The sequence below is a fragment of the Gasterosteus aculeatus genome, chromosome 18, assembly GCF_964276395.1.
Source record: "Gasterosteus aculeatus chromosome 18, fGasAcu3.hap1.1, whole genome shotgun sequence".
Classification (NCBI taxonomy): domain Eukaryota; kingdom Metazoa; phylum Chordata; class Actinopteri; order Perciformes; family Gasterosteidae; genus Gasterosteus; species Gasterosteus aculeatus.
The window spans coordinates 14,211,574-14,228,910 of NC_135706.1; the positions used below are offsets into that span (position 1 = coordinate 14,211,574).

Sequence of the window (17,337 nt, forward strand, 5' to 3'; positions counted from 1 at the left end):
CTGCGACTTAATGGCCAATTGTAATAAAGTATCCTGTACTAATGACATTTATTTTTGACTTTCATGATTCTTTAACACTCTTGACCTTTTTTTAGAAATATATCAACTATACATTTTATACAAGTGTGCATTGTTTTGTATAGTATACAAGTATACTAAGAATGTTTTTTTTTTTTTTTACAACCTATACTTTTTAGAACTTATTTTGAGTTGTATGATATGCTAAACTATGACGTCAAAAAAGTCTCCTTTAAATATTACCACTATTCTGTTGCTTTTTCAACATGAACATGACATTGACATTACTTTATTTGAAATGGTCCGCTGTGAAGGAGTTCTTTTAGAAGTCAGGGTTAGAATTACTGTGTCTGGGTCTTTTTGGACGGATGAAATAAAAGCTGCTGTACCAACATGAGGAATTCAAACGACAATCAATACAGACAAGAAGTGGTTATGGAAACACAACGGTTTATTTACTTAAAATATCGGTATGAACTAACAGGACAGCAGAACTCCCCTACACATACATTCTAGCTTTATGCTTCTGTTTTGCAATAATTCCTTTATATATAAAAAGTATCCAAACTAACAAAGACGTCCTCTTCGCCCCCCCGTCCTCAAAACGCCCCAAAAAGCTTCCTGACGGCCCACTCTCACACACACACACACACACACACACGTGAAGCGGCTCAAGTAAGAGGGCAGATCTGAACTTCAATAAAGCTGCACCCCAGTTATGACCCCGTGACCCCGTGACCCATAGCGACACACCAGTTCACGCTGATAAACATTTAAGGCCCCTTTTGAAGTGACGAGAGGTTGCTCTGAATAAGAAAGAGATATAAACGGCCGCCATGTTTATTAGTAATTCAAAATTTGAACATCCAAACCAAGTTTTTTGGAACTTTACTCCTTTTCTTGAGTTTGCTCATGTAAATGTCGGGTTTGAGAAGGCCGAGTGTAAAATGTGATCTGTGCAGATGGAATTATCATTATTTATCAGGCAAAAAAAAAAAAAACGCTATGTGCCAACAAAGAGTTTCTTAGCCCATAAAATACATACGTTTCATTATCTTTCATCTTTAACCCAAAGCCCAACCACAGCGTTTGTTCTCATTCGTGGGGGAGGACGGCGTCAGTGTTTTATGTTAATCTGGAATAAAACTCTCCATATACACAATATAAACAGATCAAAGCAAAAGGCCGGCTTTCGTCGGCCGGGTTGGTTGGAAAAAGAAAGAATTAATCGTCTCCTCAATAAGTGTGACGCGGTATAAAACGACGTGGTCGCCGAAAGCCCGTCCTGTTCGTCACACACACACACGCACAAACATTCAAAAGCCATGTTGTACAACTTCAGTGCCCAGAGACAGAATTTGGTATTGACAAAAGGAAACGCAACAATAAACAGATGATATATTTATATGTTCAATAATATGTGATAAGAAAGCCTAACTGGGCGTAAAACATCTCCCATCAATCCCACAACACCAGCAGGGGAACAGATACACGTGTAAAAAGGTATAATATGTCACATTTATTGGTCGGGGGTCATGAGTGATGCTTTCTGATGGAGTCTATTCTTCATATTTGAGGAAAATGTTGCATGTTATACCTTTAAACTGCAGCCGTCCTCTTCATAAACTATTACAGGGAGTCGGATTGTAAAAAGGCCTAAAAGTCCAGTTCTCTGAAGCCAGAGACCAGCACAAAGCAGCTGGTCCAAAAAGAAGATTAAAAAAGGCCCCAAAAGTAGAAACCAAGGACTAAATATGCCAGAGAAGCCAAGGCACACAATGAGGATGATGAATCGGAGATCGCTCTCTTCCATCCCGCCCAGATCCATCTGGCTCCGCCCCCTTTTCTCCAGGCTCCAGAAAGTGCTTGAACATGCGAGACAGAAACGCGTGTCTGGATGCGTGCGCTTATTTGCGTGTGTGTGTGTGTGTGTGGCCACTATAGAAACACATCAACATTTTAAAAGTCCATTTTCATAGTTAACAAATTTAAAGTACACAGGTGTGCTCCCTCGGTCTGCGGTGAGTGCATCTCAAAGACGACAGGTTGGTTATAGGATAATATATCGACATGAACGATGGTTTTACAACAACAGTAAACACTTTTTTTCTTTTTTAAACGCTATAAATACACTTCTTTGAGAGGCTTCACAACAATCAAACTGTATGCCACTGTTTGCACGCTGAAAGTGAGTGACACACTCACACAGACACACACTCTCACACACGCAGACACACACTCACACATACCACAGACATAAAAGGCACAAGGTATTGCTAATGTTGAGGACGCATTGAATCCACGATCGATCGAGACGTAAACGACCCCCCGCAGAGCCGTTCTCTCCTCACAGTAAAAACAAGCTTTGAAAACAAAAACAAAGAGATGCTTTTTCCTTCTAATAAACATGCAAAAAGAGCGTTTGCACGCACGCACGCACGCCCCCGCACAGTAAACAAAACCTACAGATCTACCGTACCGACAGAGGTACACCATTTGGTATTTTAGCGGACGCACTCAGGTCAGCCGATGTAAGACTTCCAGAAACAGAGAGCCGATCCTCACATACAAATCTTAGAAAAATCAGAGAGGCGGGTGGAGGTGGGTTGTATAAAAAAAGACCGGGATCATGAAGAGGTGTGAGGGGGCGGGATGGGTGGTTGTTGGGGCGGCGGTCTGTAATGCGCCACAGAGCGACCCGGCTGAGGGAGATAAGACACATCCAGCTCTGCTCGCCAAGTTAACCGAACGCGCCGACTGCTTTCTGCTCTTCTGGGGGGGGTGGTTTCACTGGGCCATGAACCGAGGGGGGGGCGGCTGGATGGGGCGGGGGGTCCAACATGGACCAATAGGGCCGGAGGAGATGGGACGGATGAGCATGCGTTGTCGCCGTAGCAACGGGCCTGCCGACCGAGAGGGAGGAGTGGCCGTCGAGCATCTCTCCGTCGCCAGCGGCTCTGAACAGCCTTCCAACGCGTGAGGGAGGACAGAACTCTCATGCGTACTGCTTCTCTGTCGGCCTCCTCCTCCTCACGTCCTGTGCGTCTCTCCCGTTGCCTCGGTTACCAGCCTATCAGGTTGGCTTTGGCCTTTTCCGTCAGCTTACGGACGCGTCCCTTGGACGAGGTGCCGAAAGTGATCGACGAGTCCTCGAACAGCAGCTGCCTCTGCTCCTCCTCGGAGTCCTCCTCCACGTACCAGGCGGACCGTCGCCCCTGGTTACGCGTGCGCATCGACCCCCCCGCCTCATCCCCCGCCTCCCCTTCCTCCTCCTCATCCTCCTCTTCCTCCTCTGCAGACTCCCTCCGAGTGGATCGCCCGGCAGCGGTCGGCGGAGGAGGCGTGACCTCTTCGGCAGCTCTCCTGCTGCTTCTCCTCCTCAGCGGCGGCGGCGAGGGCTCGGGCGACTCGGCGGGAGGCGGGGCTTCGTCGGCCCTAACCGCTCGGGGCCGCCCGCGCCGCCGAGGCGTCAGCGCGGCGCCAGAGTCCGACAGCACGGAAGTTTCCTGCGCAGACGAAGTCCCGCCCTCGTCGCCCGTGGATTGGTCGAGCTCGTCGTCGGGGGTGGAGCTCCTGCGGTGGCCCCTCCCTCTCCTGGTCTCCTCGCGCTCCTGCTTGCTCTTCCTGCCTCTCTTCTTGCCGGCCGGGCGGCCTCGCGGTCTGGACGGGCTCTCCGGGGGCGGGGCTTCTGGAGGACTCACTGGCAGCTCCGCCCTGGATCTACGGCCCCTCCTCCCCGCTCCCAGGGTCACGTGACTACCGTGGCCATTCAGGTGCACTGTGCTCTGGGAGGGAGGGCTGGCAGGCGAGCCTGAGGGGGGGGGAGGCATCGATTCACAGAGGAAAAGTGAGAATATATAAACAAAGAGCCGGCGGGTGACATTAAACATCTCACAGCATCACGCCGTACCTGGTGTGAGTCGTACAGGGGGGCGGAGCTTCCTCCGGGTGCTTCCTCCACCGCTGCTCTCTGCGGCGGGAGAGGGCGTCTCCTTCTCGGGAGCTGGTGCCGACGAGGCCGACGCGGAGTTATGAGCCCTCAGCGAGCGAGTGGACTCTGAAGATGACGTACGCAGACGTTTAACACTCCACAGCCCCCTTAATCCCCCCAAAACTACAGCAAACCCAGGTCTCACCTGCCGGGGCCTGATGCGAGGAGGAGGACGAGGAGGGCGGCGAGTGCGTGGAATGGCGGGCGGCGCTGCGCGTGCGCCCAGCGGTCGGCGCGTCGGCCTTCCCGTTGACCAGCTGAGGGGGCGTTTTGGCCGTGACGCTCTGCCTCAGAGAGGAGGCCCGGGAGGGCGGCAGCGGCGGCGGCGGCGGCGATGCCTCCCTTTTTCCGCTCACCCGGGAGGAGACGCGCCTCTTTCTCTCTGGACTACAAAAATTTTTTTAAAAATGCGGTTACACACCGAACAGACGGTGTGAGACCCCCCGCATGAAACCGTCTCTTACCTGGACGCGGTGCTGCTCGCGGGGGACTCGCTGCTCCTCCTCCTCCTCCTCTTCATGGCGTGCCGCGTCTGCCTGTCGGCGGCGGCGGCGGCGTGCCGCGTCTGCCTGTCCGTGCCCTGCCGGGTCAGCTTCTCCGTCAGGCCGTGGATGGCCTTGTAGTCGGACAGGATGGAGCCCACGTGCTCCTCGAACAGGGCGGAGAGCCGCAGACTCATGCTGTAGATCTAAGAGGGGGGGGGGGGGGGCGGATTAGGGGCGCTGTGTGAACCCAGTGCGCCGTGGTTTTGCAGACCGTGTGCGTCCCTCTCTCACCCGGGACTTCTTGCTGGGCGTGTACGCTTTGGAGTTGCTGAAGATGAGTCGGACGTCCCGGCACAGATGAATGGGAGATTGGTACTTCCCGTCCTTGAGCGTGTTGAGGACGGTGCTGAAGTCCATCGGCGAGTCGACTATCTGCAGGTAGTCCTGGGGGTGGGTGTGGGGGTGGTGGGGGTGGGGGGGTAGAGGGAGGTTCGGGCTACTTCAGGTACAGCTTTCAAAAATCGGGGAGCGACTTGAGTCCACCCTCCCTCAGCGAGCCGCTACTTGAAGGACGTGACATGTGGCGGAGGTCAGCTCACCGGGTATTCCTGCAGGTCCACGGGCTCCCTGAAGGGCTCCGAGTCTTCGCACTGGAAGATGAGATCCAGCAGGTCCTTGCAGCGCCCCCGCCAGGCGTGAGGGTCGTACGAGGGGGGGCGGGTCCGCAGCTGCCGCCGCGCGGGTCGTCGGCTCTGCGCGGAAAAAGCAAACGTCGCATCACAGCCTCGACGTGTTTGGCGTTCCAGGGGGTTCGTCTCCTGTGGACAGCACCCGGGGGGGGATGGGGGGGGTTGTTACCTTGTGGTTTCGCGTGGACGTTCCAGGAGTGTTAGTGTCTTCATCGTCCTCCTCGTCGTCCTACACAGAGAGAATATGTTATGATATGTTATGGTATATGTACTGCTGCACATATTACATTTTAAAATCATGCAAAGAGCATCAGGCAATAACTCGTGGAGAGAAATAAGCAAACGCACCTCGTCTTCAGAGTCAGAGAAGGTGGCCTTCTTCATGGTTTTATAGAGCGGCATGAGGTCCGTCATGTTTTGGTCCCTAGGAAAGAAAAAAGGAAGAAGAAAGCAGAAATGGTCAATGTCCAAGTGTGGGAAATTTAAAATAGAGACTTTTTCGTGGTGTCCTCAAAAGACAAAACTGGCGAACGGACATTTTGTTGCGCGTACTCCGCCGTTGGTCCCGTGCACCGACATACCGGCGTTAGAACTCACTTAATGAACTGCAGCATGAGGTCCGATACAAACTTGGCGGTGGTGACGATGAAGGCTCCCGGCTCGTTGAAGGCTTGGGCGTTGTGCTCCAGGTAGCGAACCTCCCACATCAGAGAGGACAGGCGCCTGCGAAACAAAGGCCAACGGGTCCAGAGTGAACTGAAGCCCGGTCGCGACGCGCACACACACACATAGACTGAGGGTACCTGTAGAAGCGGTTGACCAGCCTCTCGCGGATGGTGCTGAGGTCTGTGACGTAGGCCACCACCGTGCAGTAGGTGGGGTAAGCCTGCAGGTCCACTGGAAAGGCGAACGGCGCCGCCACATCTGACCGGTGGATAAGAAGAGGAGAGGGTTATTTACTGGAGAGCATCTAATCAATGTAACTCACACACTCAACGCGGACGCCTTGTCCCGAATAAAACAACCCGCTTGTTCTCTGAGTAGGAACGGCGCTTACATCATCCCACGCCCGCGTTTCTCAAGCAGTTCCAACGTGTTCCAAATGTTCTTCAATGCGTTCAAGTGGTCATGTGGCGTTGTTCCCCAGACCGCCACTAGAGGGAGCCGCCGGGCCGGCTTCAACCCAACAGTGTCCACCAACAAACATTACATCACTTAACGGGAATTCAAGCGTGAGCGGCTCATTCCTTCCGACGCCACAGCTTAGCGCTGACTCGGGCATCGAGGAGAGACGCGTCCTCGCTTCTCCCGCCCCCCCCCCCCTTTTTTTTTGTTTTTCCTTCGACGGGTGACGTCGTACCGAGCGTGCACAGCTGGTCGATGGCTTTGATGATGCGCTCGCACTCGTCGGAGCGCGTGCGGCAGCCCCACTCCCCGTCCAGCGGGACGTACAGCAGCTCCTTCTGCTCCTCCTCCACCAGCGGGACGCTCGTGCCCAACTCGTCGGGGAACGTGGCTGCGAGGAAGAAGCAACGCGGGGAGAAAAAGACGTCGGGAATGTTGCAAGTGTGGGGTGACAACGTTTAAATTGGTGGGGATGCGCGTGAGCGGCCTGCAGCGCGTCCGGAGAGGCCTACCGTCGTCAGGGATGGGCTCCATGTCCCACGGGCTCATCTTCTCCGTGTCTCCGTTATCCCAGCTGGAAACGGGAAACAAAGTTTAGACGACGCCTCCCCACCGTCACATCGCAGGCAGTGTGATCTATGCGCCGCTCTAACGGGGTCTTTCAAAACAACAGCGAGGAGGAAATTAAATAATTCCAACGGACAACATGCTTATTAACGTCGGCGCCGTCGATCAGAGCCGAGCGACACCAAACAAAGGGCAGCGCCGGCTGGCTTTTTAAATGTCAGATTTAAACCGCCGCCTGCGATGGTTTCGTCGAGGCGGCGAGGCGTCTGTGCAGCTAATGAGCGCTGTGAGAGGAGGTGTTAGCGCAGGCGGCTGTTTGGAGACAAACTCCTGCAACACGCAAAATGATTTTAACAAACATTCAGATTTGGGATTCACGATGTGAGACGAGCTGGGTACGGAGTGATAAACCGTCATTACAGTGATCCACGTCAGGGAAGTAATTCTCTCAAAAAGACGTATGAGACAAGATTCACGATGTAAGGAGCTAAAATCTGCATTAAGATCCTCGATTCAGAATCATTTTGGTGTCGTTTGTGTTCTGTTTCACACGTTTATACCCGTTTCCTGCACAGTCTGTTACACGAGGTCACAAAGACTTTGCTGAACTCTCGGACCACATTATTACTAACGCAAATACATCGGCTCCATCGCGTGGAAGTGAGATTGCCTACCAGACGTTGTAGCACTGGAACAGGCTGTCGGGATACTGCGGCTGGAAGGGCTCCTGGCTCTCAATGGTGCCAAACCACCAGGCGTCATCGATGACCGACCGGAACCGGTCACCTACACACACACACACACACACACACACACATCATGGTCACACATCGGGGTCTCAGATCTGTACACTTCAGAGGGCCCTGCGGCAGCGGCAGCTCTCTGACCTATGCTCCACTGCCTCTTTCTGGCGTTGTCGAACTGCTGGCGCAGAACCAGGAAGTCGATGACGTCGGGCATGTCGTGGTATCTGCAGAGGAGACGGAAATGTGCACAAGTTAGCGACGTATAAGCGGACTGAAGGGGCAGTTTCCCATCCCCCAAACATTCCTTACTTGATAATTCCCGTCAAGATGACTACATTAAATGTTTGAATACCTCTAGTCGGGTCTTTTGTTAGAACGAGATTTAATTAAGAACAGAAATGTTACCTTCCGAAGAACCAAAGAGCACCTTTGGGCCGTTTTTACCGCTTCGCGGCATTTACTGATACATGTTATTAAAATAATTAAGGGGAGGAAAATGAAACCCAGAGCCTCTGTTTCTCATCTGTGGAGTGTTTGTGTTATTTTGTTGCGGCTGTGGGAGTGAAGCGCTTACTTCATAGAGAAGGATCCTCCGGTCAGCTTGCCGGTGTCGGGGTCCAGGAAGGAAAGCTTCAGGCAGCACAGCGTGGGCAAGCCCACCTCGTACTTGATGCCAACGATCTTCATCAGCTCCTGCTCCTGAACACCACAAACACGAGCACGCATGAGCAAAAGCGCCGCGGCGCCCTCTTCCCTCTCGCCGAGCGCCACCTCGGCGCCCCGGCCGCTGGAGGCAGAGCTCGGTGGACTCTATTAATAGATTCCCTCCCTCCCCAGCGCGAAGGCCGGGAGAGCTGCAGTAGGTTCCTCGCGGTAGCCGGGGGGGTAACCCCGGGGGGGGGGGGGTTCGCTCAGGTGTTGATACCACCGTTTGGTTCAGATCACAATGAAAGTATGAAGACGTGCGCCCGAAGCTGTACATGAACACACCGTGACAGGTGCATTCAAGGCAAAGACGCTTCCCACAAGCCGTCACTTTGGAGTGTGGAAGAGTGTCGTGTTTGTTGTTGGTTTTGTCATTGTGTTGAAATATACTGAGAATGAACTCTGCAGACATTCTTCATAGAGATGACATCATCGTAACCCTTTGACCTGCACGTCACTTTGTGACCCCGACTACTCCGACGGTGGTCCGAAGAGCGCCCCGAAGGCGTCTTTGTCTCACCCGCAGCTCCATCTTGTGCCAGGGCTGCTTCTTGGGATTAATGCTGTAAATCTTCTTCTGTCTGGCCATCTCCACGTAGGCTTCATGGCCCTGTCTGAAGTAGTAGAGCTGCACACACACACAAACACATTTAATATCTTCATGATTCAAGTGTATTTCTGTTGCTAATACTTGTGGCATTGTACGTGTCCCCCTTGTCGCGGCGCGAGAGAGGGGTTTCAGTTGGGCGTGTACCTCGTCTCCCATCTGGGGTATGTAAGGACACCGGCGGGGGACGGTGTCGGTGATCCAGGCGGCAGGAAGCCACTCCTCCAGAGTCATCCCTTGCTCCTGGAACTCTGTCTGTGAAGGATGAAGCGCGAGAGAAATATTCACCGACACACCTTTCACGTGGTGGAGGTTTTGTATTCATTATCTTCTTTAAAATGCATATAAAAACAATGCACGTGTGTACATTGTAAGCCCTGTGGACAACGTTTAGTCTGAACATTCTACTAAAAATGAACTGAAACTGATTGCTTTGCAGTTGTCGTTGTAGCTCGAGTTTAATCTGGACATTAATTCGAACAAATGGCTGATGGGTAATAACTTTGAACCACAACATCCCGCCTGAGGCCACGATAACTAAATATATATATATACATTTATATAACTAAAGACAAACCTTCCTCTTCTCCTTTGGCTGCTTCTTCTTTGGTAACGTCTCGTCTTTGTCCGCCTTGTCCTTCTTTCTCTCCTTCTTCCCGTCCCTCTTCTTCTCTCCGTCTTCCTCCGAGCCGCTGCTCTTCTTCTTCACTTTCACGCTCTTCTTGGGCGGCTCGAGGTTGATGCCGGCGTCCGCCGTCCAGTCGGAGTAGTCGCTGGAGTAGTCGCTGGGTGGAGGAGACGGAGGGAGAGGGTCTAACGTCCGCTCGCCCTTGTGTGGTTTTTGTGCCCCGTTCGTTTTTCTTTTGCCCGTCTTACCTCGAGCTACTGTGGTCATCCGGCCAGGCCTCCTTTGGCCCCTCCTCCTTCTCCTCCTCCGAGGAATGACCGTTGATTTGCCGCACCTCCGCCTCCCCCTGGGAACACACGTCGTTTCATGGTTAGCGCGATGCAGAAACACAGCGAATCGGGGGGAAACGGGTCAGAAGAGATGGTGGTGGTGGGGTTAGCTCCTCCCCTTTGACCCTTTAATGGTTTATGAAACTGCTGAACTGGATGTAGGCAGGTTACCAGGGTTACGTGTCATTTGATTTTGAAAACGTAAACTCCAACAGAGATCTCTTTATGAGACAAAGTCCCACAAAGTGCACAACACATTCCAGACGCGCGTCCACCTCGGAAGTTTCCTCTTCGTCGTCGGCGGCCTCGGCGCTCTGGCGGCTCGTCTCCTCCATGGCGGCTCGCGTGTGGTAGCCGTGGTTACCCTGGCTCCGCCTCCCTTCGTCGACCGCCTCGGACGTCGGGTGACCCTGAATGCAAAGTCTCTTATTAAACGGAGTTGCACCGAAGCGTCGGAGCAGTGATCAAGAAAAGGTTACCGACTATTAAAAAACGCGTGAATTCACTCACCCTGCTCTCCTTAGGGAGGGAGTGGATGGTACGTCGCCTCCTCTCTGACTGATAAATATTGATCTCCTCCTCCCCTTTAGCCTCACGCCAGGTGATCTGTCTCCTACACACACACACACACACACACACACACACACACTCGTTAATGCCCGTCTCCCCCGGTAACCGGAAAGCTTCCTCTCACTCTGCGTTACCTGACGGAGGCGTCCTCCAGCTCGGGGACCAGCACCCTGCGGCTCCAGGCCACCAGGTCCCCCTCCGTGGCCATCTGGCTGAGCGGGGCGTTGCTGTGCATCTGGCGGACCCCCTCGATCTGCCCGCTGCGCCGCAGGCCCACGTTGGGCGGAGAGTGCACCTCGGTGGGAGAACCCACGGATCCTGAAGGAAGGATACAGGAAAGGAGAGGTGAGAAGCTGAGAGTCACTTTCTAGCCCTAACGTCCTTCTTGGGGGGGGGGGTGGGGAAGAGTAGGAGACCTCCTGTCGCGGCCTTACCTCTGTTGGACCTGGCGTTTGCAGGAGCTGAAGGGTCGTTAGTTCCCCGTCTCTGGTCCTGTTCCTGCTGCAGCCTCTGAATCATGGTGTCCAGGGGACTGGAACCGTCCACCGCCTGCTCACTCACCACCTGGTTTAGACCTGAGAGAGACTTTTAATTAAAAAGAAGCCCAAATCCAACTAAAGTCACGACTTCAAGCGCGACTGTCTGGTGATGACTGGAAGCTGTGTAGAACATCTCATGCCTGAGGAAGTGACCCCCATCTGCGGGATGAGCTGCTCGTCCCTGCAGCCCTCCCTGCCGGGCACCAGCCGCTGGTATCTGGGCGGGTGGGGGTTCCCGTCCACGTCCACCAGGAAGGGGGGGGGCATCAGGTGCGGCGCCTGCTGGGTCTGCTCGTCCAGCACGTAGTTGTTGGCGTCTCGGATCAGCGGCCGGTAGTCGGTGTGAAAGAACATCTGGTCCGCTATCTGAAGCGAGAAGGTACGTTCGTCAGTGACGGCAGAAGGGGGAGAGGTGGGGGGGGGGGGAGGTGAATATAAAAAAGAAAAAGACGGCGTCACCTTGTCGTATTTGCTGCTGGAGCCGAAGCCGAAGATGAGCAGGTGTCCGTGGGAGTCGGTGGCGGCGAAATGCTGCCCGTCTGGACTGCACTTACAGTCAAACAGCGCTCCGTGGCCTTGACCCTCGATCTATTCCCACAGAGGAGGGGGGAGGGGGGGGGGGGGGGGGGGAGACATCACCAGAACGTCACCTACACCGCGACTGTTGATCAGCAGCCTGCTTCCTTCAGGCTTAAATTGCTCTTGTTTCTTGTTCTTCTGGGTTTTATCCTTATGGTGGAAATTGTAAGTGGCTTTGGATAAATGACCTGTAATGTAATGTAGGGCTTTCTGGGGGTCTTCAATCACAAGATGAAGACATTTCTAAAGAGGATTTTTCTTATTTTTACTACTTTCCCTCGTTTAGTCCCTTGTTTGGTAAAAATAAAAGGAAGAAGAAACTTCCACAGGCTTTGGTGTACTGGGTAAAAGGCGTGTTTGCTCTGAGGTCGTGTCGCCCTGAAAGGCTGTTGAAAAGGGGCGTTACAAAAGTGAGAGAGCAGCGCTGATGAGACGCCGTTGAAAGGTGATCCGGCAAAGTAAGAACAAGCAGAGCGCGACGTGCTGCGCAGGACGCGTTATGACGCGGTTACAGGTGTAAAACCAGCTTGAACCGGTTACGACGCCCAACGTGTCCATCGAACAGGAAACACACACATTATTCCTCTTTAATAAATTCATTGTTTCCTTTGTGCTCCTAAACAACATCGTTGTGGATACTTTCAAACCAAAACTCTGCCATCACGCGCTCCGTGTTATCAAACAACACCCGGAGGCCGGGTGACTCGCTGGTTTTCTGAGAATGGGATTAACGCTGTCCCCCCCCCCCCCCCGGTAACCATGGAGACACCGGCGGGAAATACAACAGTGCACGCGCGCTCCCCCGTTTGTGTCAACCGCCGCTACACATGTTGACGCCACACTGCAGGCGCAAGCGAGGCTAGCGGGGCTAGCGGGGCTCACCATGTTGAAGTAGGAGCGGATCTTGGCTCCTCTGTGCAGGTCCCACACGATGCAGTTGCCATCGTGTCCCGCTGAGAAGAGGATTCTGGGGTCGAAGGGGTGTGGCTCCAGCACAAACACCTCGTCCTCGTGGCCCTGTCACCGCATTAAATAAACAGCAGCGTCAAGTGATTATAACGACCAGGACAATCCTTAGTTATACAATTCTGAATAAATACAGCATGAGGCTGTGACGCGTTTCCTCACGGACCATCAGGACGTGCACCAGCCCGCCGGTGGTGGAGTTCCACACCTTCAGCGTCAGGTTGTTGGCCGCGGTGATCACCGTGCCGTCGTGGCGATCCCACGCTACCATGGTGACCTTCAGCTTGGTGACCTTGTCTTCCAGCGGAGGGGGGTTGTACTTCCTGGAAGAGGAGGTGGTGTGTGGGGGGGGGGGGGGGTTGTGTGTTGTTGGTGATTCAGTGTCATCTCCATATATTCACAAACACACACAGACACGCACGACAGGTCTCGGATTTCGTAGCCAACACGATGGATTTTTGACCGATTTAGATTGACACCGGCGCTGCATCATCACAACACACAACTGAGCACTGCGGAGTTTAACACACACACACTTACCCGGGTAATTTGGTCTGCATGTCCAGCAGAATGCTCCTCCAGCCCTGAGGCTGCAGCTGCCAGATGCGCGCTGTACCATCCCGGCTGCCGCTCACGAACCTACAAGACACAAAACACACAATCAGCTTTGTCAACACGTTTTCATGAGCAGTTCATCTGTAAATATACCACTTGGTTCTATTTCAGCTGTCTGCACTACAATGGACACTTTTGTCTCTCTGCACAGCATGATACGCCAATTGTGTGTGTGTGTGTGTGTGTGTGTCCCATCTCCTCCACCCTTCCTTTTTGCATAGACAGTGCACCTCCCGCTCTGCTGAGATTACAGTGACCAAGGGGAAGCACAGCTGAGCTTGTTTTTCTGCAAACGCCACAAAGACACACACAATTCAACACTCGCGTGTGCATGTCCTTGTGTGTGTGTGTGTGTGTGTGTGTGTTAGAGTGAGTATTACATAGTAAGTAACGGTCTGCTGACACCAACCAAGTGGCTTTACAATACTCAGAAGTCACATACAAACAAACAGCGCAGCGCACACAACATGAACTTCACTTGTATGTAGCGCTCTCCCCCCCACACACACGCGCGCACACACACACACCTACCTGTCACTGCAATGGGAGAACTGGATGCTGTCAACTTTGTCCTGGGTGAGAGAAATGCAGGAGGAAAGTCAAAACTAAGCGGGCCGCGAGTTCTTCTCTTTTAGTTGTTGTTTTTGTCAAAAACAACAAAAAGTAATGAGGTTTAAAAGCACCGTGCTGACTCACCGTGTGGGACTCGAGTTCAGAGATCTTCTCCGGTTGGCCGGACCCAAAGTAGTACACCCTGATGATGTGATCCGTGCTTCCTGTGGCCAGGAACATACCGCCTGGACACACGTGAGCATTAATCATCTGTATTAAGAGTCATACACACAAGGATAGAAATGGGCTGCAACTCAAATATCGACGGTGTGTGCGCGGCCGTCTGCCGAGTTAGCGCTTCAGTTCATCTCAGCTAATTGAACCGTGTGAGAAAGTGAGGAGTGAGACGAGCTCACCGGCGCTGAAGGAGGAGCAGATCATCTGGACACCGGGTCTGGAGCGCTCTGTGAACTTACTGGGCCTCTGACTGGACACACACAGACACATACGTCTTATTTAACATCATCGTTTCACAGGTTTCACAGGCAAAGTCAAATTCAATCCACGAGGACAATTTAGGAGTGGCCATTAACAGAAAAAGTAAAAGAAATGAAACCCTAAATCCTCAACTGAACCATAATGTCTTAAAAGAATGTTCTCAAATCAGCACCACTCAATAACAAAACCCAGCAAACAGCCTGTGAAAACACAGAATCTGTGTCCTTCCAGCAGAATGAAGGCGTGAACCCCGCTGCGTGGACCGCGTCTGTGTCCCTCACCAGAACTTGAGCGTGCGTGCGTCCCACTGCCAGAAGCAGATGGTGCCGTCCGCTCCGGTGGAGGACAGGTAGCGCTTCGAGCCGCAGCAGAGGGGCGAGAACTGCGGAGGAGCGAGCAGGTAGATGTTACAGAGCAGTTCAAATAGTGGAGACGATTAACCGGCAAGAGCTTAAAAAGCATCCAGCTTATATAACAACAAACATCGATTAATATTTGTTTTGCGATTTGTGTCTTCTGCCTCGGCCTTTTAACAACATTCATTACAGATCGCACGGGAGCCAGTCTGGTATGAGTAAACGGCCTCCCACCTGCAGCGAGGTGATGGAGGCGGCGTGCCCCTCCAGCACGGCCAGCGGGGCGCAGGTCTGCAGGCACCACACCCGGATGGTCTTGTCGCAGGAGCCGGCTGCGATCATGGTGTTCTCCGTAGCTGACGGTCATGTCGGATATCTCGGCGGCGTTGTCCGCGCAGCGTGGCCAGCAGGCGGCCGTCGTCCGTTCCCCAGATCTTCACCAGGCAGTCGTCTGAGCCCTGAGGGGGGGGGGGGGGGGGGGGGGGGGGATTCTGTGAATGTCCGATCGATACACAGGCGCTACTGGTGAGCCAGGTTCCGTGTTTGTGCTGGTCCAGCATCGCGGGGTCCCGGTTTGCGGGTCGACTTACAGAATGTGAAGTTACGTTAACACGAGGAGGACAAAGACGGATCAGAACGTTATCGCGTCGCTGTGAGAAACAGGAGGACTGAACCAAGAGAGACGATGCATTTGTAGAACGTTCATTATGAGTATACAAATAAAGTCTTTGCAGGCTAAGAAAGAAAGAAAGAAATAATCCATAAAGTGAAGCCTAAAAGAAACGTGGTGGCGGCTGCTTACGCCTCCTTCAGTCCGCACTGACATCAGGACACGAACACGTCTGCGAGGAGCCACAATCCACAGAATGGGATCCCTCAGAAAAGGGATTACACAACTAGGAACTCATTGAGTGTCTTGGGTGTAAAAGGGCAGCAACAAGTACATTACAAAATGTGGTGTCAGCATTTTCCTCCCCTAATTGTCCCCTCCCTTTGAGCCTGGAGGGCGTTTTACACGGCAGGCCACTCACTCGATTTGGAGAAATGTGAGATGAAAAACAGCACCCCCCCCTCCCCCCCGCCCCTTTTGAATAAATCAGCCTCTCCGTCGTCTGACAGGAGCTGTTACTTTATGTGCGCTGATGAAAACAGCCAGCGTTCCCTTGGTGGTTCAGGAGGAAAAGAAGCTGAAGGACGAATCTCAGCTTTGGCAGCGAGGAGCAGAGACGTGCAGAAGGCGAGCGGCCGCTGGGAGCCGCAGACCCGACGCTCGCCTCCCCGGTCGCGGCCGGCGTGAAGTTGCGTTGGCCGTCGTCACGACGACGAGCAGCAAAGTCCTTAGCGGCGGCCCGGGCGGCCGCGACAACGAGCTCGCAGGCGTTTGCGCGGCTGTGTTACGCGGATCAATGCGGCTGTTTGCCGATCGACTGTCGAAGTGAGGCGGCGTGCAGCACATCGATCCCAGAGTGACCCCGGTGACCATCAGGGTGAACAAAACAAACCCGCCAGCCCGTCGTCCGTCTCCGCTGCAGAGGAGTCGGGTGGGTAAAAAAAAAAAACCCAGAAGAGATACGAAAATACAAAAATATATAAATAAAAATGATCTTGTGATGAAAGGAGACAGCGGGCGAACGAGAGAGAGAGATAGAAAACAAGTAGAAAGTGAGGGAGACCAAGAAGGAATTTTAATTCTGGCACTTAGCCAGCGCCTCAGAGGAAATATTTTCCCCAGTTATGATGAGAAATGGCAAGAAGGAGGTGGGGGGAGGAGGGACGGGGGAGGGCAGGAGAGATGGGGAGAAAAGAACAAAGGACGGGCAGCACAGGATACGGGAGAAAAAGAAGGAGCGAGAGAGACGGAGAGTGAAAACTGTGGGAAGAGATAACCGGAGAAAAGAAAAAAGCGACGGGGGAGTCTAACCCCCCCCCCCCTCCCTCCCTCCCCCACACACACACACGCTCACCCTCTCCCCCTCCTTCTCCTCAGCAGCCAGCCATTTTTAGAGATTTATTAAGGAGTGAAGCTGAAAATGGTGTAGAGCAGCGCGAGGACGGCGACATTAGACCAACAGAGGCCTATCTTTCCGTCTCCATGGCGACCGGCAGCGTGGCGAAAGGGAAGCCAGCGCAGCAGCACGTGTACACAAAGGGGCATTCAGAGGGCAAAGGTCAACGGCTTCCTCTCAAAGACTGGGAAAGGGGAAGGGGGGGGGGAGACGAGGAATCCCCCTCCTCCGTGAAAACTGTTGGCACTGTTTACCGGGATAAAGACGTGCGAGTCAGACGGTAAAAAGGCAACACGCAGGAAGGTAAACAATAATTATCTCCACCACAACAACAACAACAACACGGACCCTCGACCACGAGGCAGGAACGATCACACACACACACACACTGGCATCACCTCGAAGGGGCTAAAACCTCACCGTGAAGATGCGGCGGCCCGTCCGGTCGAAGGTGACGCAGTACACGGAGGACAGGTGTCCCAGGATCCTCTTGTGCATCTTCATGGTGCAGGTACACCACGGTGGGCACCAGCTGCCGGAGGCGGTACGAGCCGTTTAGCCGGCGGCCGAAGTTCGTCTCGACTGCAGGAAGGAAAAAAAAAAAAGGAAAAAAAGGTGAAGTGTCGCGGTGAGGACGGGCGGGCGAGGCGGCGCGGTACGCAACATGTGCACGGGACAGCGTGAGCGTCCTCACCGATGCTCGGGGGGCTCCCGTAGATGACCGGCGGCTCCGGGGGCCGCCCGCAGTGCAGCGCGGCGAGCGCCG

At 53.5% G+C, this 17,337-nt stretch overlaps 1 protein-coding gene across 1 annotated transcript; it reads right to left on the reverse strand.

The window, feature by feature from the left end:
- Positions 1-451: 451 nt before the first annotated feature.
- Positions 452-17,335, reverse strand: phip (PHIP subunit of CUL4-Ring ligase complex; the record flags this gene model as incomplete). The annotated part of the gene is given in 38 exon segments (XM_078094079.1): positions 452-3,829; positions 3,929-4,075; positions 4,155-4,396; positions 4,474-4,697; positions 4,786-4,938; positions 5,094-5,246; positions 5,353-5,412; positions 5,532-5,607; positions 5,781-5,906; positions 5,987-6,107; positions 6,544-6,699; positions 6,821-6,882; positions 7,550-7,661; positions 7,763-7,845; positions 8,196-8,320; positions 8,847-8,954; positions 9,081-9,188; positions 9,511-9,718; positions 9,810-9,907; positions 10,166-10,300; positions 10,401-10,503; positions 10,595-10,778; positions 10,895-11,035; positions 11,140-11,365; positions 11,459-11,587; positions 12,461-12,595; positions 12,711-12,867; positions 13,085-13,183; positions 13,691-13,731; positions 13,856-13,956; positions 14,128-14,198; positions 14,491-14,591; positions 14,800-14,916; positions 14,918-14,953; positions 14,955-15,023; positions 16,992-17,075; positions 17,077-17,153; positions 17,266-17,335. Coding segments are annotated over 38 exon segments (5,187 nt in total), but the record flags the coding sequence as incomplete, so codon positions are not given.
- Positions 17,336-17,337: the final 2 nt, after the last annotated feature.